Source organism: Ciconia boyciana, chromosome 18 (genome assembly GCF_034638445.1).
Source record: "Ciconia boyciana chromosome 18, ASM3463844v1, whole genome shotgun sequence".
Classification (NCBI taxonomy): Eukaryota; Metazoa; Chordata; class Aves; order Ciconiiformes; family Ciconiidae; genus Ciconia; species Ciconia boyciana.
The window spans coordinates 12,258,558-12,279,282 of record NC_132951.1 but is presented as its reverse complement, the minus strand read 5'-3'; the positions used below and the strand labels follow the sequence as shown (position 1 = coordinate 12,279,282).

The 20,725-nt window shown below is 56.4% G+C and overlaps 1 protein-coding gene across 2 annotated transcripts; it reads right to left on the bottom strand.

Annotated features, from left to right (window-relative positions):
* Positions 1-1,001: 1,001 nt before the first annotated feature.
* Positions 1,002-19,884, bottom strand: LOC140661318 (ectonucleoside triphosphate diphosphohydrolase 8-like). Of its 2 annotated transcripts, none has more exons than XM_072883264.1 (10): positions 19,807-19,884; positions 8,257-8,393; positions 7,177-7,294; positions 6,476-6,626; positions 5,241-5,400; positions 4,187-4,420; positions 2,880-3,152; positions 2,271-2,381; positions 1,465-1,602; positions 1,002-1,219 (listed from the first exon to the last, which is right to left on the bottom strand). In XM_072883264.1, exons 2-10 carry the CDS (start codon positions 8,377-8,379, stop codon positions 1,037-1,039), a joined length of 1,491 nt encoding a protein of 496 aa, XP_072739365.1. In that variant the 5' UTR covers positions 8,380-8,393; positions 19,807-19,884; the 3' UTR covers positions 1,002-1,036. The 2 variants fall into 2 exon arrangements, with proteins under 2 accessions (XP_072739365.1, XP_072739364.1); XM_072883263.1 differs by lacking the exon at positions 19,807-19,884 and adding an exon at positions 18,622-18,722.
* Between the last annotated feature and the right edge of the window lie 841 nt (positions 19,885-20,725).

Here is a 20,725-nt window from a genome sequence, read left to right as displayed (position 1 = left end):
GCTGTGAGACACCCGCCTTTCTGCAGAAGTCAGCTCCTTGCTGCCAGGAGGCAAATAACAAGATGGATCACCCACAGGGCAGATAACAAATGAGCAGAAACAAAGGTGAAGGCAAGGGCACAGTTTTGGACAGGACCCAGCTCAGCCATGTGCACAGGGTCAGGGCGGGACTCGCAGCCTGCTGGAGTCTCAGCCTGACACCCACAGTGTCCGGGCCTTCTGCTGGTGGGACAGTCTGGTCTCCAGGAGTACACTCAGAAACATCAATCCCTTTATCCCAGAAGAAAAGGAAGATGAGATGAGATGAGATGAGATGAGATGAGATGAGATGAGATGAGATGAGATGCGATGCGATGCGATGCGATGCGATGCGATGCGATGCGATGCGATGCGATGAGATGAGATGGACCCTCTGGGGAGGCATAGACCACGCTTCTGACTTTGGGTGCTCAACTTGCCTTCTGTCTCCAAGACCATCAGATAAGCCCAGACCCTACACCCTCAGGAGAGCCAGCTGGGCTGCTGCAGAGCCTTGCATGCCCTCACGCTGGCAGAGCCGGCAGGGACCTGCCTGGCTGCTGGCAGCTGCAGTCAGACCCAGCATCACATGAAGCACCCTGTCACCAGGTGCCTGCAGCCATACTCTAACAGTCTGGCATTTGGGGAGCTCTTCCACGGCCAGGCTGGCTCTCCACGTGCCAGCCGATGGGATGGAGGCCAGACCTATAACAGGCATAGAGGTGTAAGGAGGTAGATAGGCATGGCTGGGGTTCCTGTGGTGCGTAGGCTGATCCCAGCAGGTCTCCACAGGAGCAGAGCTCCTCTGGAAACCTCACGTGGTGCCTGTCTGCATGTTGGGGGCACTCCCGTGCGAGGCCAGACCTCAGCTCTTCAGTGCTGTAGAGGTTAACGTGCTCAGCATCATTGAACGAGCCTCAGGCTGCCAGTCCTGCCAGCAGAAGTGCAGGGCACCGCAGTGCAGACAGCCCTCCAGCCCCGACATGCTCCTGCCACGCGCCGAAATGCAGCCAGGCTCCTACACCCACAAGAGCAGGAGCAGGGCAGCAAGCCCCAAGCCAAGGGTGAGGATGATGAAGGCAACGGCTGCAGCCCACAGGGAAGGAACGTGCCCCTTCACCCACACCGGAGCCTCTGCCGGGATCATGTTGGTGAGGTTCAGCATGTACCCCAGCATCCAGCCGATGTCAGCGCTCCCCGCCTGCCCAAGGAGAGAGGGGACGATGAGTTAGCCCTGCAGAAAAGCCACACTGATGACGCCGGGCCACCTACTCTCGCATGGCTCAAACGGGGTGCAGTAGGTGGCCCCACACGCAGTGCCATGCTGGGATGTGGGGCAGGCAGGGCTTTCTGGACCGTGGCTCTCACAGCACCCCACCATGGGAAGCTGGCTCTTTTCCCCGGTGCTGCCTCTACTCCTGCCCGCAGGCTCGGTTTGCTGCCTACCTTCATCTGGAAGAAGATGTTGTTCCAGCTGGTCTCATTGAACTTGTAGGCATCGAGGAGGAGCGTGAGGATGTAGTTGGCATTGGCACAGTATTTAGGCAGTCGCTCAGGATTCTCTTTGGGGTAGCTAGAAGACAGCTGCGGTGGGGACATGTTTGGGGAGGAAGGGAAGTTATTTGCAGGCAATTTCCATGCAGAGACAATGCCCTGAAAACTGCTGCACAAGGGACAATGGCTCTGCAGCCACCAACATCCAGAAAAAGACTCCTGCACCAGGCAGGTATTTCGGACCTGTCCACACAAGGCAACTCCTTTAATGAGGATTTACTCTCCACATGGAAACAGAGACATATTGGAGCTCCTCCTGCCCCAGATTCTCCCATCTCAGCCTCCTCGCGCAAGGGGCCCCTGCTCTCTGCCCCATGGTGGACCTACCACATCTTTTGGCCTTATCCATCCCCATTTGACTTGTCTCCAGAGTGGTGCCAGCAGCTGGCTCCCCTCTCACCATCCTCCAGGGCTCCAGCCCCACCTCCATCCCCAGCTCCTGTGCTGGTGGGGAGATTTTGCTGCCTTCACCTGTCCTGGCTGCCCCTTTCCCGATGTGGCACGAGCAAGGAGGGCCCCCAAGGGTGGGTGCAGGATGGTCCTGGCTCCCTCACAGAGCTCAGGGATGGCTCTGCTGTTAGGGCACAGCTCAGCAACCAGGGAGCCTTGCCCTGGAGGGGTCCCCGCTCCTCTTCCCCCACCCCAGGACCCCTTTGCTTGTGAAGCCTCCCCAAAGCCTCCCATCGTGGGGAACATACATCTTCCCAGCTTCTTGTGCAGAAATGCTCGATGGTCTCCCTGACAGTGGCCAGCGACTGCCCCTCGGTCAGGTTGAGAAACTTGAAGTTATAGTAAAAGGCAGAGAAGGCCTGAAAGACAAGAGCCAGAAATGCCATTGAGTTACAGTGGGAAAGCCACCCAGGCAGCTGCCCCCGTCTCCCTCGAAGCAGGAGGTGGGCTTTGTCCTTCACCAGGTTTGTCCCACCGTTGCATAGTCCCAGGGCATCGCTGTTCATGTCACAGCAGAGATGCTGGGCTGGGGGTGTAGGTGCCTGCTGGCTACAGCAGCGCATCGAGCACAGGCAGAGCCTTGCCTGAAGGCTGCTGGCTAAGCTTGGTGGTTTTTTTTTTAAGTGAAAACTTGGTTTTCGACTAAGCACCTGTTTTATTAACATGGTCCCATTTGGAGAGCTGGCTGGAAAACCAGATGGCAGCAATCCCTGTTGTGCCCTGGGGCAGTGGTAATTTGGGTGCTTCTTGCCCCCATTCTGCTGCGGGGAGGTGACGGTGCCATGGGGCACGCAGGGACACCACAGCATCCGGGGACACGCTCTGCCCAGGAGGTGGGAGGATGGGATTTGCCTTACAATGAACTGCCCGCTGACGGGGGGCTGGTAGACGCCGTCGAAGGTGCAGTCCTGGCTCTGGCCGCATGCCGAGAAGTTGAACAGCTTCTTGACGGCAGCCAGGCACCCGCTGGCATTGCCCCTGCCCTCCAGGGTCACGTTCCTGTCGCTGAGGGTCAGGCCTGGGTCGCTCCGGTTGGTGCAGGGGCTGGTGCGGAAGGAAGACAGCGAGACCGTTTCATTGTAGTCTTTTGGGTAGCAAGGGTGATCGACTCGCATGCTGGAGGATGACTCCTGGAAATAGCAAAATCACAGGCTGCAGTCTCCTCCAAACCCTCTTGGCGGGCGTGCTGGGCGGCAGGGTTCACCCAGCGCTCCCCCCAAAGCCACGGGTGCAGGCATCTCCCACCTCCTCAGCAGGGAAAGACCCTCCTGCTGTTTAATCCTGGTCTTGTTGGCCGTCTGTAGACCCAGTCTGAGCTCAACACTAATTCTCACTCTGCTTTGTCTCATTCCCTCTCCCATGGAGGCAGACCAATTTCAGGGACCCAGCACGTCTCTGCCCTGGCCAGCAGGATCATGGTTTGGGGCACCCAAAGCCCTCTCCACCCAGCTCTAGCTCTGTCTCTAGCTCCAGCCCCAGCCAGGGACACCACCTGGGATCTTCCTGGCTGTGCAGCATGAGCAAACCCTTCTGGCTCGCCAAAGCTGTTCCTCCTGATAAGATGCAGCTCCGTGAAGACCCTCTTCCCCTCTGACCTTCCAAAAAATGGCCTGAGAAAGATCTCTGGTTCACTTTTCTCAGGTCCATGCAGTCACAGAGTAGTTGAGGGGAGCTATAGGGGTACCTGTGCCAACCCCCTCCTTAACCCACCCCAAGGCTGCTCACAGCCCTGTCCTGTCAAATTCTGAATTTCTCCAAGGATGGTGACTCCACAGCATTTCTGGGCCCTATTCCAATATTTGACCATTCTTATTGGGAAATACTTTTCTCCTGCATCTGGTTGGAAACTCACATGTTCCAGCTTGTGCCCACTGCCTCTTGTCCTGTCACTTTGCACCTCTGAGAAGAGCCTGGTCCTGCCTTTTCTACATCCTGTGCGAGGCAGCTGTGTACAGCCAGAAGATCTCTCCTGAGCTGCCTGTTCTGACGCTTCCTATGGCCCTCTCCCCATCTGCCTACCCGTGCTCCAAAGAGTCTGTACCTGCTCTCAGTCCCTGCTGACGCCTCTCTGGGAGAGCATTGCCTGTTCTTATTTTATGCATTAACAAATCTGTGGTTGGTATCATGAGACCAGAGTCCAATTACCTCCCAGTTCCCTTCTCACCGCAATTAATTGCTTTGCCAGTCGCTTCAGCATCTCGTTCTGCCCGTAGCAGAGGTAGCTGTGTGTGTAGATGTTGTAGTTATACCCGTACAGCGTGAACTTGGAGGCTTCATTCCAGTTTATCACTGAACCTTCGGGCATAAAGCTGATTTGAGTGGATGCTCCTCCAAGATCCAGTGCTCCAAAAATGTTGGCCGCCTCTGGACGAACCCATGTGTGTGCTTTGGGGGAGTACTGCCAAGGCAAGACAGGAGAGGAACAGAAGTAGTACATGGCTGGGCTTACTTGCCCTGAGCAAAATTCTCATCCCGTTCAAGTCAACAGACTTTTGTTATTAAAGTCAACAGGTATTCAGTTCAATTATTTCTGTATGTGAGGCAGCACTGCCTTCCCTGCCCAACCAGCACGGCCAGAAAAAACAGAGATTGAGCTGTCTGATGGTCAAGATGTGCCAATGTGCTGTGGGCTCACGTGGCTCTGAGTCACCGGTCCCCAGACCAAAGTGCTGGTGGGGACCTGGCTTGTTGGGCTGCCCTTCCTGAAGAGCAGGCTGCAGAGGTGCTGGTGCAAGGGGAAGGACAGAAATCCTCCAACAGCCTGCACAGGAGCCCGATGGTGCCACTGCTCTGAGCTGTGGCAGTGCTGGGATAGAGGGTGGCAGGAAAGAGGTTTGGTTCAAGCTTCCTTCAGACCGGCACATTGAACCAGAACTGGGGCCTCGCAGCGCCACATGGAGATGGACCTTCCCAGGGCAGCGAGACAAAGCCCAGCAGGAGCAAACGGTCCTCACGGGGCTGCACGGCTGACCTCGCTGTCCCCAAGAGACCCTGCGTCCTCGTGGTGCGGAGATGTGCCCTTAGCTCTTAACAGGGACACCCCCATTCCTGATTTCTCCCTCCTCTTTCACTGTAGGCAGTCCAGATGATAACTGTCTGCTTCCCCATGGTCATTCCCAAAAGCCGTTAACCCAGACCTTTCTTTCTGTGCTAAGCAAGCTTAAGAAAAATCAGAAAAACTGTATTATAAAGGAGTGTGTTTTTCACCCTTCTCCCACCTTAGTGAAGGAGTCCAGCAGGTAGTTGATGGTGATCCAGCCATAAGCCCCCTCCTCCTCTCCTGTAAGGATTCGAGCCCTTTTGAAAGCCACAGGGTACTCTCGCATGGTTTTAGCAACTTCGGCCAGGACTTGGTCTGCGGCTGAGCTGTTCTGTTCCCTAAGAAGGACTCAGAGGTCAGGACACATACCCAGCTACATCAATACTACAGATGAAACACAAGGAAACAGTCTGGTCTTTTCCCAGTTCCACATACTCCAGTTTTTTGCAACAAACAGTTTGTGTGAAATGATGTTTCCTGCTACATAACTTGTAAAGCTGCTCATACCGCATAAATCCCAGCTGTCTAGACTTGGCATCACAAATCTAGGAGCAATAGCAATCTCTTCCCTCCCATGCAGCTTGATCCCAGTCACATAGAGGTTTGCCAGGCCACCCTTCCCTACCTAAGTATCTTCATAGTGCTGGAGGCCAGAGGGGATTGTGCTGCAAAACCCAGGTTTGAACATCACCCACTGACTGCACCAAAGCCAGGGCTGGCTGCTGAGCTCGAGTGGGTCTTTCAGGAAGGTGCCAGCCTGGTTTGAGACCTCTGAGTGGGGGAAGATGTCCTGGGGCTGCTGGCATGTGCTCGCTCTCTGAAGCAAGTAACCTTCAGGCTATGGGCTGGCTCCTTCCCAGGGAAAGGGGCTGATTGCCAGGGCACAGAAATAATGTTAGATATCTGCAAGCATAAAACCAAGAACCATGAAATGAAGGCTGACATTTGAAGAGAGCTAATACAGGCTGGTGAAAGGTAAGGGCAGGTCCTGCAGCACCCCATTGCCTCCTACCTCTGCCCCACTCCCCCACCAGCACCCATCCATCTGGGCAGATGGCACATCCCCTGGTGGCATCTCAACTCCCTTGTGTTTAAGGAATAATGAAGAGCAAACAAAGAGCTCTGAGACGCATTTCTTGCTTGGAACTGGACATGAAGCACCATCCTGGGACGTGGGCTGCCAGGATGCCAACAGACACCTCTGAGCAGCCTCTCTGCCCCAGGGCCAGTCGCCCAGGACAGCTCAGCCAACCGTGTGTCCCCACCGGGCTGCCTTCTCCCCAGTCACTTGCTCATGGCAGCATGAGAGCTGGGAGCTCCTGGCAGCCTGGCCCCGTGCAGGACACCGTGTCCTGGCAGTGGCTGCTTGCAGCTCGGTCACTGCTCTGTCACCCCCGTGCCCCACAGCGATACCTCAGTAGCCTCATGCCTGCCGTTGCTCCGAGATAAGCTGGGACATCCCTCTGTTTTGCCGCAGGAATGACCTTCAGGGCTTTATCCAGGCACTCTCTTAGGGAATCGCCGGCTTTTGGGGGATCATTGGCATAGCTTGATATGCCTTGCCCTGGAAGAGAGTCAGGCTGGGACAAGCTGATGGGAATGGCTGGGGACAGGGATGTGGGAGTAAGAGGACACGGGGCAGCGAGGTCTGTCACCTCTTAGCAACAAAGGGTGCTTTGCCAGGGTCCCCTGGTCCCCGGAGGCCTGACTGACCCACGCTTAACATTCCTCTCCTATGGCTTCCCCGCATCTCCCATGCTTTCAGCAGTGTCCTCAGCTCTGTGGATGAGACCTTCCCCAGCCAGGACAGCAGCTTGGGCAGCTGGGGGCAGTCCAAGGTGGAGGAATGAAAATCGAGAGCAACACCAAGGTGCTTCAGTCCCACCAAGCATGCGGGCACTACATGGTGCTGAGGACCCTCCAACCATGGAGCGAAGCCAGTGGGGAGTCAGGGACCACTCTGCCTGCAGCCAAGGCTCCCACCATGCCAGCAGTGACAGCCCGATGGACAGAGCTGCCCAGCGTGGGCAGGCCAAAGGGAGGGAGGGCCAGGTCGTCCCACCCGCCACATGGACACCAGGGCAGCGCTGAGCCCATGGCAGGGGGATACTGACCCTGGACATCACAGGACAAGGTCTGGCTGACCACACCGGTGTCGTTCTCCTTGTCTGAATCCCACTCGTAGACAAACAGAGAGGTGTGGGACGAGCCTGCATCAAACACCATCCCATACTGGAAGGAAAAACCAAGACATCATGCCGTCGGGAGGAGCAGCAGCCTGTCCCTGGCCCCACCATGGCCCTGCCAGGGTCGTGGGTCCAGAGGGTGCCCCAGAAAACATCCTTCTAAGGCACTGCTATCTGCACTGCGGCAGAGCAGAGCGGTGACAGTGCGTGGTCTCAGCACGGGCGTTTCTCACAGCAACTGAGGAACTTTTTCATTCCCTCTCCTGAGGTCTGTGCAGCAATGCCAGCTCACACAAACATTTTGGTGGTTGTTTCCTCATGCTTTTTTTAATTTTATTTCTTGGTTACATACCTTTTGTGTCTACACTGGCCCCACCTTGGGGCCAGCAACTCCCCCATCTCCAGTGCTCTCTGCTACCCCCCATGGCTGCACCCAGCCTGGGCAGGGACTGGCAGGGCCACACCAGCCCCAGCCCAGGAGCACCCAGCTGTGTGCCTCTCCCCCTTAAGCCCTCCACCTCACCCTGAAACCCCACCAACCCTCTTCTAGCAGCCAGGGTGGGACGCCAAGCTGCAGGGGAGGGACGCGGAGGATCCACCATGCTTGTGCTGTTGTGTGAGCAGGTTAGGACAAGGCCAGTGGGAGCTGGCAGGAGCAAAGGCCATGTGGAGGTTATCGCCCTGCGCTGCGGTGCCCTGGAAGGGCAGAGGGAGCGGGGCAGGGCTTTGCCCTACCCTTGTGCCCCAAGGTAATCTCAAAACACATCAAGCGCCTAGCATGATGGCTAGTTTCAGAGGAGGCTTCCCTCCCTGACTTCGAGGGGGCCAGCCTGTATGTCTTCTGCCTGCACCTTGAGATGGGAAGAAAACACTCACCCAGCTACTACAAGGCAGGTCCTACTGACCACCCTTCACCTCCTAACCCTGAAGATAACCCGTTGTCTCTGAGCACCTGCCCAAGGTGACTGGTCTCTGCACTGGTGCTTGGGGACCCTCTTTTGGGCTCACCTTGACCGCGGGTGGCAGGGTGACATCTTCAATCTTCACCAGGCTGAGAACAAGGGCAATGATGGAGAGTGCGATCAGCACCCCGACGATGGCAGTGGTGAAGTGCTTCTTGTTAGCGAACATCGTGGTGAAGGCTCCTGCGAACCCAAACACAGGAGAAAGGTGGTTGGACACGGCCAGCTGGGAACAACAGTAACCAGTGAGAGCTGCAAGGAGATCAGCTCCGAAAGCTGTCCCCAGGCTGACACTCTCTCAAGCTGTGGAACTTGGAAATCCTGGTGGATAATCAGATCTTTCCCTGGGAAAAGCAACAGTAGGATAAAATAGGGGAGGCTGGAGGAAAGAGGGGTTGGTAGCCCAGCAGCCTGGCACAGCTGTGATGCGAGAAGCATCAGGTTCAGGAGAAGCAAAAGAAACACTGCACCAAACAGAGGAGAGCATGGGAAACTGCAAAACAACTCAACGTGAGATATTGTAGAAGGGGAAGGCGATTTTATTTTACAAGATGTAAGCAAGGTCAGCTCACCTCCTGGCACTCCCGTGCACCCAGCAGCACCCAGATGTATGTGCTCAGGTGGGATTGCTTGGAGCTGGCTTGCGAGTCCTTGCTGTGGCTCTGGGCTCCTCTGCTGCCGGCAGCAAACCCAGCTTGGACTTGCCTTTTATATCCTTTGGAAGTGGATACTGCTTGAAAATCTTTTCCCCACTGTTTTATCTCAGACCTCATCAGCCTTAGGCAAAACTCTTGAATATCTATGGCTCAGTTAGGCATCTTCCTGACACCTTATATTCGGCCAATTCCTCCTCCTCCTCATTTGAATGAAATCACACATAGGAGCCCTGCAGCAATTAGCACACACCTCTCCTTTTAACCCTTGTCCCCCTGCTTCTTTGTGCTTTCACACACACTCACGTTTCTATTCTCTCTTTGCTTTCACCTGTCTTAATATTTCCATTACGAGTCTCTACAAGGTCTATAAGAGGTGAGGGTGATATTTACAGTATCCCATGCCCTGAAATCACACACAGAGTGGTAGGTGCCTTGATAATAAGTTTTATTACAATGAGAAGGAAAATCACATCAGAGGAGGATGGCCCTGCCAGGGGGGTCTCAGCAATGCCCGCTGAGCTTTGCCAGGGGAGACAGGAGAGGCCAAGAGGGCCAAGACATCGTCATGGCCCAGCCGGGACTGCGGTCACCCCTTCCCCATGTGAGACCCAGCTTCGAGCTGCTCCTGGGCTGGGGGTCCCTGCAGACACAGGGACCTCGAGGAACGCCGGGGGAGTGGGGAGGGCTCAGGTCCTTGCAGCCTCTCATCACTCTGGGCACGCATTCGAGGCTCAGCGGTGCAGGCAGGATATCACACCCCAGCCACAGAGCCCCGGCACCCCTGCCCTGGGACGGGGAGGGCTGGTGGACGCAGGGACCTGCTCTCTCTTGGCCATACAGCGAAGCTGCTTCCTGCTGCTTCCGCTCCCTGATAAGAGGCTGCCAGGGCTATCACAAGGGTGAGCTCGATGGAAAGATTCAGTTCCCAGCTGCCTTATCTCAGCTGAGTCAGACACAGCGATGCCAGAGGGGAAGTGCATGCTGGGGAGCCCTCATTGCATGCGACCTTCCCAGAGCACCTTTCTCTGTGGCCGGAGGGACAGTGGTTTCAGAGGTCCCGCTGAGTGCACTGAAAGTACCACCCTGTGAAATCGGGGGTGCAGCAGTCGCTGGGTGCTCTCTGTCTCAGGTCACATCTATCCACAGCTTGCACTGAGCTGGGTGCCTGTGCCGTACCCTGCTGCCGGCCAGCTGGGGCTCAGACCTCCACGCCAGTCCCTCTTCTCATGGCAATGTCCTTTGCAGTGGCTTGTGTGCTGGTGGGGTGGATGCCTGGAGCCCAGAGGGTGCCACCACTCCTGCATTCCCACCTCCACACAACACATAACCTTTGGACTCGTGGCTTCACTGGAAGGGTGTGAATGAGTGTCTGCTACATTCCCAGGTCTGGAAATCCCCCGCTGACTGCACAGCGGCTGGGCCAGGGCTGTCCTGAGCAACGGGCACTCGTCCCCACGCAGGACACAGAGGTACCGACCAGCCCCGGTCCCTCCTGGACATGTGGCACTGCGCGGTGGCTGTGTGCACTCAGAGCCGACCAAACCCTCTGGCTCCTGCCTCCAAACCCTGGCTGACCAGCTCTTCAGTTTACTTTCCCTGATCCTTCTGTAGTAAAGACACAGTTCCAGAAGTTACGTGATGATACCTTAATTGCCTCTCACGCCAGAAGGACAGGTAATGATTTCCCAGCTGGGAGGGAGCTGTGATTTCCCTCAGCTTGCGGTGACTCCATCCACTCATCCCAGGCAGCAGGACTGTCTGAGCTGCTGTTTCTGTCTCCATTCCCAGGAACTGGGGTCTCTTTGCCAGGTTCAGCCCTTTGGCAAACCTGCTGCCACCAGCCTGGGGCAAGCCCAACCAGGAACGGCCCTGGTCCATGTGAGCACAAGGGCAGTGAAGGACAGACCTTGCTGGGACTAAGCTGACACAGCAGCGACTGGCCATGGTGCGTGGCATGGTCTCCTGGGCTGCCGAAAGAAAGGATGGATGGCAGTGCCCCAGGTCTGCATCCAGCCTGGAGCTTGTCCCAGTAGGGAACTGGGGTGCAGCTGGGGCCACACACCAAATGCAGGCTTTGCAATGCTTCCAGGTCCACCACCGCAGCTTCCTTGAGCAATGGACCCCTCATGAACGTGGGGAGTGGGAGAATGCACTCAGGCAGGTGGGCACGTGTGCCATCACAGGGACGCATGGCTGCATGGTCCCACCCAAGGGGGACCAAGGAGGGGGCCAAGGGGGACCAGTACCCCCCATTCTCCCAGCACCCTCTTTCCTGAGGCCCATCTGCCATCCTACAGACCCCCACAGGCTGAGCTGGTGGATGAAGGCAGATACAGGGGTGGGAGCCAGGACAGAGGCTTTGCTGGGAGAGGTTATATTATGTATAAATAGTTCAGCTAAAAAATCCGATAAAAGTTAGTACTTCTTCAGTTTATGCTAGATATTCCTGAGCCAAGTCACAGATAATGGCTTAATAATTTTGTTGACAAAATCCTCCCTGCAAAAACTTTAGGGCAACAGAAGGATAATGCTGGGAGGAGGCAGAGCCTGTGAGCCCCAATGGGACCAGGCGAAAGGCTCGCTGGAGAACGTCTTCCCAAACCTGCATCGCGTCCCCGGCACATGGCATCACACACAGCCCCTGTTGCACCCACGCCTGCTCCTTTCGTGGGCTCCCACAGAGACCCCTTCATTAGCTAACCAGGTAATTACCTTAGCTTTTACCTCCTCCTGCTGAATGTGCTGAGCACCAGCCCCTTCTCCTTCCACCTTGGCACTCCAGGAGGGAGAAGGCTATTTCCCCTCTTGCCCACGCCTGCCCCATGTGCAGCGCCCTGCACCTCTCCCAGGCGATGCTGCCCCGGCTGGGCTCTGGCAAGGTGACAACACACCGGCTCCATGCCACATACAGTCCAGCCCTCCATTTTCTTCAGATAATCCCACCCAAAGGGGTGTCTGTCTGCTAAAATGCGGGCCGGGTCTCAGGGCAACGTGGTGCCCAAGCATGGAGCATCGCAGGACCTGGAAGGGCCATGGGGTGTCTGGCCCCCAGGAGCACCTGCTCTCACGTGGCTCCCCTCGGGTCCTCGGTCCTGATGAGCCCCAGCCCTGTTTGCCTTCAGGGATGTGCTCTGGTGAGCTAAGTGAGCTATTTGCTCATGAAAGAGTGACCTAAATGCCTCATTCTTCTGACTGCAGGTAGACAAATCTGCTATGGAGAAGTATGGCTAGAGTACACACACACGCCTACTTGATCTGCTTTTGACATATATTTCTTTGTCTGTGGCCCTCGAAATGACTCGTTGAGACCCAGAAGGAAGTTGCCAGGCTGCTGCGGAGACTGCGGGGTTCGAGCCCAGCCATTACTGCCAGTCACTGAGATGACTGGTGTTTGTGAAATGAGATCATCTCCATTGCTAACATCTTCCCTGTGGCTTCTCAAAGGAAAACACCTTGACTCAGGGTCAAAAGAGAGTCTCTCATTTCCCCGCCATTTAATTTCTGCACCACGAGGTCACCCCAGCTCTGGCCATGGGAGGTGCAAGCAGCGGCTCTGTGCAGGTCCCATGTTTCTGGGTGAGCTGTACCACACGCTCCTGCCTCCTGTTCCCCTTCCAGATGCACCCCGGGTCTTGCTGTGACTTGTTCCAGCAGGGACCAGCTCCAGCCCTCCCTTCCAGTCTGATTCCAGCAAGACTGGTGGAATTGGGGTCATTAAAAGCTGTCTTTGGGATGCCCATGCCTGCTGTTCCCAGCTGGCAAATAGCACACCAGACCTTTCCTCATCCCTACTGTATTTTCCCCTGTGTATCATTACTAAACTCGCTGCAGTTGCCCTGACTGTGACTGTCTTGGTGCCACCTCTCAGCTGTGGGTGCTCTGGGTCAGGGACAAGTCTGGAGCCAGCCCCTGCGCCAGCCATGGACACCCTGGTCTGTTCCCCTTCCCTGTGCACAGCTACAACATAGCAGGTGTTGGCCCTGGGGCAGCTCCATCTCCCACGGAGCTCATATGGGGCTTAGCACAACACCTGCATCCTCACGAGATCCACGAGATTAATGATATCAATAAAAATATCAGTATTTCGATATTGACAGTGGAGCCGGCTGAGCCACGAAGGGCAGGGTGCCTGGGGAACGGGCGCCAGCTCCCTGCTGGGAGGGGGATGTACTGCCCAATGCTGCGGTGATGGGCTCTGTGTGTGCTGGGCCGGGGGGATGTGGCGGAGGGATGCTCCGGGAGGTTAAAGCTGTTAGTTGCTCGCTCACCAGCTGTGTTGCCTGGGGGTGAGAGCACCAAGGTGAAGGCGAGGTCGGGGTGTCTTGGGTCTGGCTCACGAGAGCCCCAGGCATGGGCTCTCCTCTGGCCCTGGGCATCCTGAAGGTTTTTTCTTCCTGAGATCAGGGAGCACAGGGAAATGAGGATGAAGCACCCTTAGGGCAAGATTTTCCCTTTCACTAGTGTCACAGTGAGCGCTTGGGGACAGCACGGGATGGAGACTGAGGCGAGCATGATGGAGATGTTTGATTGCCTCCAATTCAATCAACAAGGCCATAAGGAAAGAAGGCAGAAGGTGAAAGGGTGACATGATGGAGGCATCCCTCAGCAAATCCTGGAGGATATCTGCAGGAGACCAGGAAACCCTTTGGCTATGGGAGGTCTCCCTTGAGCTGCCAAACTAGTTTGGACAAGGGCAGCTAGCACCATGATGGAGCCAGCTCCCCCTGCCGCGGTGGTGGGTGAGCTGTGGACAGCCAGACACCCTATATCCCCTTGCCCCCTGCTAGGTCATCTCATGTCACTGAGCTGTGGCACTCTGCAACACCTCTCTCTCCCTCAATGTCTCAGCAAAGCTTCTGAGAAGCTGCTCCAGGGAGGTCACCATTGCTGCAGCCTCCCTTCCTTCAGCCTTTTCTCCTCCTTGTGCCCCCGCCATCCTGGCTGCTCCCCTCTGGGCTTTCATCACTTGCTCCATACTTCTCATCATATCTTCCCAAGAGTGGTGGCTCAAAATGGGCCTGTGCTTTCAACCACAGCCCTGCCAACTCTCTAAATTATTCTGTAAAAGTTATAGATGAAGTCCTGGGAACACCAACCCTGAAACTGGGGGCTGTGGCAGCTCAGAGCACCCATGTCAGGACAGAGACTCGTGTGCTCCTAAGGTGACGTTTCCTTTTGCACACATTGGCCATTCGCCAGGGACACCCCAAAGCCACCTCTCTATCCCACCTACCCAGCAGCTGGCCAGGCCACTCTGTGACCCTTCCTAAGCATGATACCGTGTGCTTGCCCTCTCTCGTCTCCAGAGTGGCTGTCACCCATAAGAGAAGGGCGTCAGGTTGGGTAGCAAGGTTTCTGAACAAATCTAGATGAAACACTACTTATCTCTTCATTTTCTAGGTGCTCTCCAATAACTTTTTGACTGCTTGTCCCAATGTTCCCAGCAGTTAGATGCTGAGCTAAGAGGACTCCAGTTTGCCATTGCCTACACACAAGTAAGACACGTCTCTGACATGGCAGCTTATTGGGAAAAAAAACCCCAAAACCCAAAGCTAAATTATGAGGATTCAGGAAGAGCTGGGAAGCTGGACTGCAGGCAGGTCCACAGCTCCGAGGGGAGCACATGCGGAGGCAGCCCCAGGCAGGGGTGACCCACAGCTTCTCTCCCTACAGACAGGGCTAAGCGGCTGCTCTTGGCAGGGCTGCCAGGCTGCTTTGATTTTCCCAGCAGGAATGACCTGGCACAGGCAGCCAAGCCTCTTATCTTGATCAAGGGAATTAGTTTGTGTGTGAGATAACCAGACCACACTGTTACCACATCCCAGACCAGGACTTGGTGTCAGCACTCACCACATGAAGCCTGCGTACTGCTGGTGGAGGAAGTCACCAGAGGACCTGCTCTGCTGCAAATGTTGCTTTTGCCACCCCAAACCACCAGCCAGGCTCTCCCGGGATGCAGGGATGCACCAGCTTTGGTAAGCCAGGTGGGATGAGCGTTCCCATTGCTGTTTGGGAGCCCTAAATAAAAAAGCAGCAAGGCACTGAGAGCACTGGGTGGCACGAGGACCACACCAGCAATGCATGTGGTCATGGTGGTGGTCTGGACAGCTCTGGGGGTGGAGGAGGAACTATGGAGACTTCTCCTTTCAAGGCACAAATATGCTCTTTGTAAAGCCCCGTTCAGAGGTGCCAGGATGCTGCTGAGCCGCACTAGAGCAGCCTGCAACAGCCAGCTTCCAGCGCAGCCCTGCGTTCAGTCTCACCCGCCGCCCAGGCTGAAGCCAGCTCTGCCCCCAGCAGCCCCCAGCAGGGCTGATGCACCAAGGGGACAGCCGCAAGGAGCAGGGACCCTGGCTGCAGAGGGGTTTAGGGGTCTTGCACCACAAAGTACTTTGTAAGTCTTTGGAGTGATCCAAGTGTTAGAGCCAGCACAGAGGAGGCTCTCGGGCAGCGGTGATTTGAGACGTGTTTCAGCCAATTTAGCAAAAAAGATCTAACTTTCACTTGCATGAATCAGGCCATTGCCTAAAAGACTTGCCTGGGTGAGAGCTGCCTGTGGAGTTAGTGTTTTGGCTGTGAATGCTTTCAGCGTGTGAAAGTTATCAAAGACACAAGAACCAAGGTGTGGGCAGCCTTGGCCCCGGCATAGCTGGAGACCTGCCTGCAGCCAGCAGCTTCCCAATAGTCACTGCACCTCGGCTCCAACCCAAGGAAGGCTGTAAAAGCCAATACAGCTAATGCGAGACAAATTCTGGGGTCACTGAAGTCAGCCACTGTCCAGGATGTCACGTAATTCCCAATCCTGACACCTATGTGTTGTCTCTATGTCTTCCACAAAGGATAAACGAAAGTGATCCTTTCCAACCCTGGTGCCTTGCTCTTGACTCTACAACCTTCTGAAAGATGCTCCACCACCCCTGGCTTCCTTCCGTGCATGTCTTGGCCATGGTCCCATTGTCCTTGAGCAGCAGAGATGCAGCTGAAGGCACGGGCTGGTGAAGCGGAGGTAAGTGCTTTGGAGATGGGAAGGGAGGTGTCTAACCAACCCCTGAGCACCAAGGGGTGAAGCTACCTTCTGCTCTGTTTGGTGGTAAGTATCCATGGACTGGATGTGTCTGATCTACAGACAACATCTGGGATGGGCAGAGTGGGAGAAGGGACGGTAAGAGTGGCCAGAGGCAGCTGGAAGATGGGAGCTCTCCAGTTAAGGGCTTCTTTTTCAGCAACAGTTGTTTTTGCTTAAGCTGTCTTTTGCTGGCGTGTATGAAAATGAAAGGTTAAAAAATAAATCAGCCAGGCTTGTTGCCAGGATTACAAACCCTCTGCAAAGAGCATTGCAAAAGGCTGAAGAGTTTCAACCATGGAGAGCAGGTGATGGAGAGGCTTTAGCAAAGGCTTTGTCCCACCCACAAACCTGAACCTTTGGGGGTCAAAGAGCTGAGAAAGCCCTGGGCATGAGCTGCCAGGAGCCCCAGGTGCCCAGCAGACACCGCAGACCTGCTGCATGGGCTTGGCACCATCGCTGGAGCCTGGCCAGGAGAAACACCGAGCATTTTCAGTCCTCGCTCAGCACTAACATCTTTGTCTCTCCAGCCAGGAGTCCTGGGAGATGGCAGTACGTCATGCCCTGTGCCCCCAGCACTGCTCGGTGGGGACCGTGAGGTGCCCACCTTTGTGAGTCAGAGGGTTCCCAAAGTACAAACCCAGGCTTTGCACAGAGTTCTGGGGCAACCGAGGACAAATTTGCCTTTCTCCATACCCAGGCGCCTCACAGGGACGGGCTTACAGCAGGTGATGTGCAGATATTTAAGATGCTCGTGCTCAGCCTTGAAGCCCAACTAAAATTAGGCCATCTCTCCCTGGTGGCTGGGGAAGTGTTGGGTGGCTCAAGTCCCTGGCACACAACCTGAGCACATGGCAAGAAGGGACCTGGACTTCAACCCGCACCTCGCAAAGCCTCATCTGAAATGAGTGACAGCTGCCAATCATGACAACAGCAAAAGCCAGCCCCCCAGCTGAAACAGGACTGTGGCTGGCCTCTGCCTTGAGAGCTATTTGGAGGCATCTTACCCAGTTTAGCAGGTTTTTAGTCCCAGTATGGGAATCTGAGGCAGGAACAGGCTGACCAACTGCCCATCGTCATTCCCTGCTCCCCTGACCCTTCCATGCGGACTTGTGGGTGGTCAGCAGCTGCTCCCAGTCAGGGCTTGCAAGACTTGGCTTTGCTTTTGGGGCAGTTCCAGCTATCTCTGCATGACAGGACCGCTCCAGAGACACGGCCCACCTCCAGGTCGCAGGGCTCAGCCACCAAGCCATGGCACCAACTGTGCCACCCAGTCCAGTAGCTCCACATCTCCCAGCACCAGCTTGTCCGTGCTGGACAAACGGCACCCCCCAGCCACGTCCTTTTCTTGCTCTCCCACACCATCCTCCTCTCAGCCACCCCTGTGGACGGGTGGCTGCTCTTCTCACAGCCTTGCCCTCATATGGTGGCTTCTGTTCCCACGAGCCCTGGGCAAGGCAGGACACTGCTCGAACCACAACCCCAGGGTCCTTCCAGCAAAGCAGCTCCCAGCTCCTGACTGCGAGCCATCCACCGCATCGAGATGCTAAAGCCACCACCACGCTAAGGAGGTCACACGGTCCCCAGGTGCTGCCCATGTCAAGATGCAGGTGGAGATGGAGGTCCCTGGGACCATCCGTTCCCAGCTGTACCCTTTAGGAGCCCTCATGTCCCTGTGGTGGCTCAAGTCATGCCGGACCCTTGTCCTTCTTGTGCATGAAGCCCAGCCGAGCTGTCCCAGGCTGGGCTCTGCACTGGAGATGCCATATGGACATGATGGCACCAGCTTCATCTCCCTCCAGCATAGCCATCCCCAATTTCAGATGTCTCTCCAAAAGCTGCTCCTGTCCCAGCAGGAGCTGGGACACACGGAGCAGGGTGACAGCCGGCACCGGTACTGTCCCTCTGTCAGGGTGATGCTCGTTCAGCACCCAGGCCATGCTGTGGGGAGGCTCCTTCCCCAGAGGTTCGGAGGGGCACAGGGCTGGGGTGCCCACTGGAGTCTGCAGCACCAGCACAGGGAAGCCGTGCAGCTCCCCCAGTGCGTCCACAGGGCCAAACCTCCGGGCTGGCAGCGAGCCGGGGCACTGCCCTAACGCATGCGTTTAGCCGAGGAGCTGCAGTTGGGTTTGGGAAAGGTCCAGCTGGCAGCGATATCCAACTCACCCGCTGCAGCAACAAAAATAAACCCAGAGGTGAGATTTTTATCTTTGCCCAAGCATAACCCAGCGTGTAAAAGAGTCTGTTGCCCGAGACTTGAGGAGCCTCCCCATGCCAGGGAGCGCCAGGGACCCCATGGCTCGCACCAGGCAGGGGACGGGTGTCAGGGTCTGTCCCCTCAAGCTGTGTCAGCTGGCGGAGGGTCCAGCAGGATTTCACCGAGGCAGATGCTCCCAGAAGGAGCGTTGCGTGGCCACATCGCCCCGGCCACAGGCTGGTGTGCAGGAACTGCACGCTGCTGGGGTGCGAGGGCAAATGCCCCAGGAAGTTCTGTTGCAGGACTTGGTGGCCCTGGGCACAGCAGGTGACTCCTTTGTACGAGGAGTGAGTCCCAGGAAGGGATACAGCTGGTCCTGGCTGCCAGGCAATCCCCACCGCCCCTGGCCACGCAGGCAGTCCCTGCACCCCCATCAGGGCAGCACCCCGAGCGCCACAGTTTGGCAACGTGCTGCCCCTGTGTCCCCAAACGCACCTGGGAGCTTTCCTTGCCTCAGAGGTGCAGAGCTGGGAAACGCTGTTTTGCTGGCTCTTCCCCAAGGCAGCTGCAAAACGCTGGAAAAGCTGCTTGCAGGCGAGCTCGGCGGCACGCGGGTGGATGTGGCACCGTCCCCCCCCCCCCGTGTCGAGCACCACGCCCCGGTGACACGGCTGTTTGCTAGGTTGGGGCTGATGGTCCTGGGCAAGCCCTGCGGGGGCTCAGCAGCAGGAAACGGCCCCGTTCCTCTGCAAAGCGTTGCAGTGAGTCTGAAGGATGCATTCGTTTGACTTTTTTTTTTTTTTTGGTTTGCCCCTTCTCTGGTTTAATTAGCCGGGTGGTTAGGGAGCTGTGGGAGAGTCCAAAGGCACCAATCAGTCCCCAGGCCAACTCAGTGACTGTCCCCTCCTGACTCAGAGGCTTTGCTGCTCTTCCTGCTCCTCTCTGCCTTCACCGACCGCGTCCCCCACCCTCCGCAGCTCCGGTTCTTCATGCCCGTCAGCAGACACTGGCTGTCCTCCACACCGCCCCAGCCTTGCTCCCCTGCTCTCACCCCCACTGCCCGTTACCCCAGCCCTCACCCTCCGCAGACCCACACCAGTGACTCTGGCTGCAGGTGATGCAACATCCGCGGCCTGCGCACTCTGAGCAACCGGGCGCGTTGTAGGCACAGCCGCGGCACGGGGGCACCGAGAGCGGGGATGAACTCACATTGGTGCGAGGTGGAAGTGGACAAGGAGCAGCCAGCTGCTCTCCTCCCACATGACGTGTCCTTGGTTTGCCATAGCTTGGCCTGTGTGAGCCAACGGCTGGCTCCAAGCGGACAGACCAGAGGAGCATCTGGGGACATTATGGCTACACCCTGGTGACACCAAGCCCTGGAAAACCACATCACAAAGTGAAGCAGGAGTGGAGGAGCTCCTGTAAGCAGGTCCCAGTGCTCGGGGCCCAGCACCACCTAAGGTGTGCAAGGACCAAGCAAAATGGATACTCCCGTCCCGTACTTCCAGCACCGGACCCTGGCGCCAGCCCAGGACGGGCCATCTAGAGTCACTGGGGACATCGAGCCAGGGCTGGAGCCAGGTGCCACCTGAACAGAGGCTGGTGGGGAGCAGGTCACGCTGTGCATCACGGGCTAAGCCCCAGTATGGCCCAGTCCGGGCTGAATCTGTGTCAACTTACGGATCGTGCCAGACCAGGCCGCTGGTTCTCCCACTGCCGTTCTGTGACAGCCAGGACGAGCCGGCAGCAGTACGAAGGGACAACTGTCACTTATGGGAAATTTCCTCACAGTTCTCATCTGTTTTCTAGAGAGAAAAGGAGCAGCTGCTTGTTTCATTGTCATCAGAGCATCTCACAGGGGAGATCAGGCCCACGAACACATTCCTAGTGCTCCTCAGGCCTCTGCTAAGCGACTCTGAACTGGAGAGCTGGTTTTACAGCAGTTCTCTGTGTCAAGATCCTACCTGCGTGAAACAGATCCCGAGAGCAGCAGAGAGAGGGTGGTACCAGGAGGAGCTGGGTAGATGGGGCAAAGACAGGGATGGGCCAGGGAGCAGCTGAGGTTGGAGGGGAAGCCCTGGCTACCAGATGTTTTGTCAGAGTCAGCATCATCAATAGAGTACAAAGGTCTGTAAAACTCAGTGTCAGAAGGAGACCAGTCCTCTGTGCCTGGGCTCCTAAGCAACACTCGACATCTCGCAGAGAGGTGAGGGGCAGATCCACTGTTCCCAGCACCCTCATGATGGGAGCCAAACACAAGTGATGCCGAGGTGCCTTTGGCACTGGGAGTTCCCGGTGACATTGGCATTTAACGTGCTGATCCGCGCTTCCCCGAGGAATACTGAACTAGTGACACTTTCTGGGGGTCTGAGGACAGTGTTTCACACCAAAGCTGGGGTTCAGCGAGACCGCCTCCCCTTCACAACCAGCATCAGCCATGCATAATCCTGTCCCTGTGCCTCACCCTCCCAATACCCAACAATCTTGGTAATTAGGGAATGGATCTGAAATACAAAGAAAAAAAACACGTTTCTGTTAAAAAAAGATACATCAGTTCTCTCTCTGGCTCAGAGCATGGACCCATAAAACCCTGCCAGCA

What these genes read in the sequence shown, in the direction of transcription:
- LOC140661318 (XM_072883264.1), bottom strand. Translation starts at nt 8,379, where the DNA reads ATGTTCGCTAACAAGAAGCACTTCACCACTGCCATCGTCGGGGTGCTG. An exon ending in CTTGTCCTGTGATGTCCAGG is followed by an intron (nt 6,627 to 7,176) that starts GTCAGTATCCCC and finishes ACTCTCTTCCAG; the next exon opens with GGCAAGGCATATCAAGCTAT. An exon ending in TGCTGGACTCCTTCACTAAG is followed by an intron (nt 4,421 to 5,240) that starts GTGGGAGAAGGG and finishes TTGCCTTGGCAG; the next exon opens with TACTCCCCCAAAGCACACAC.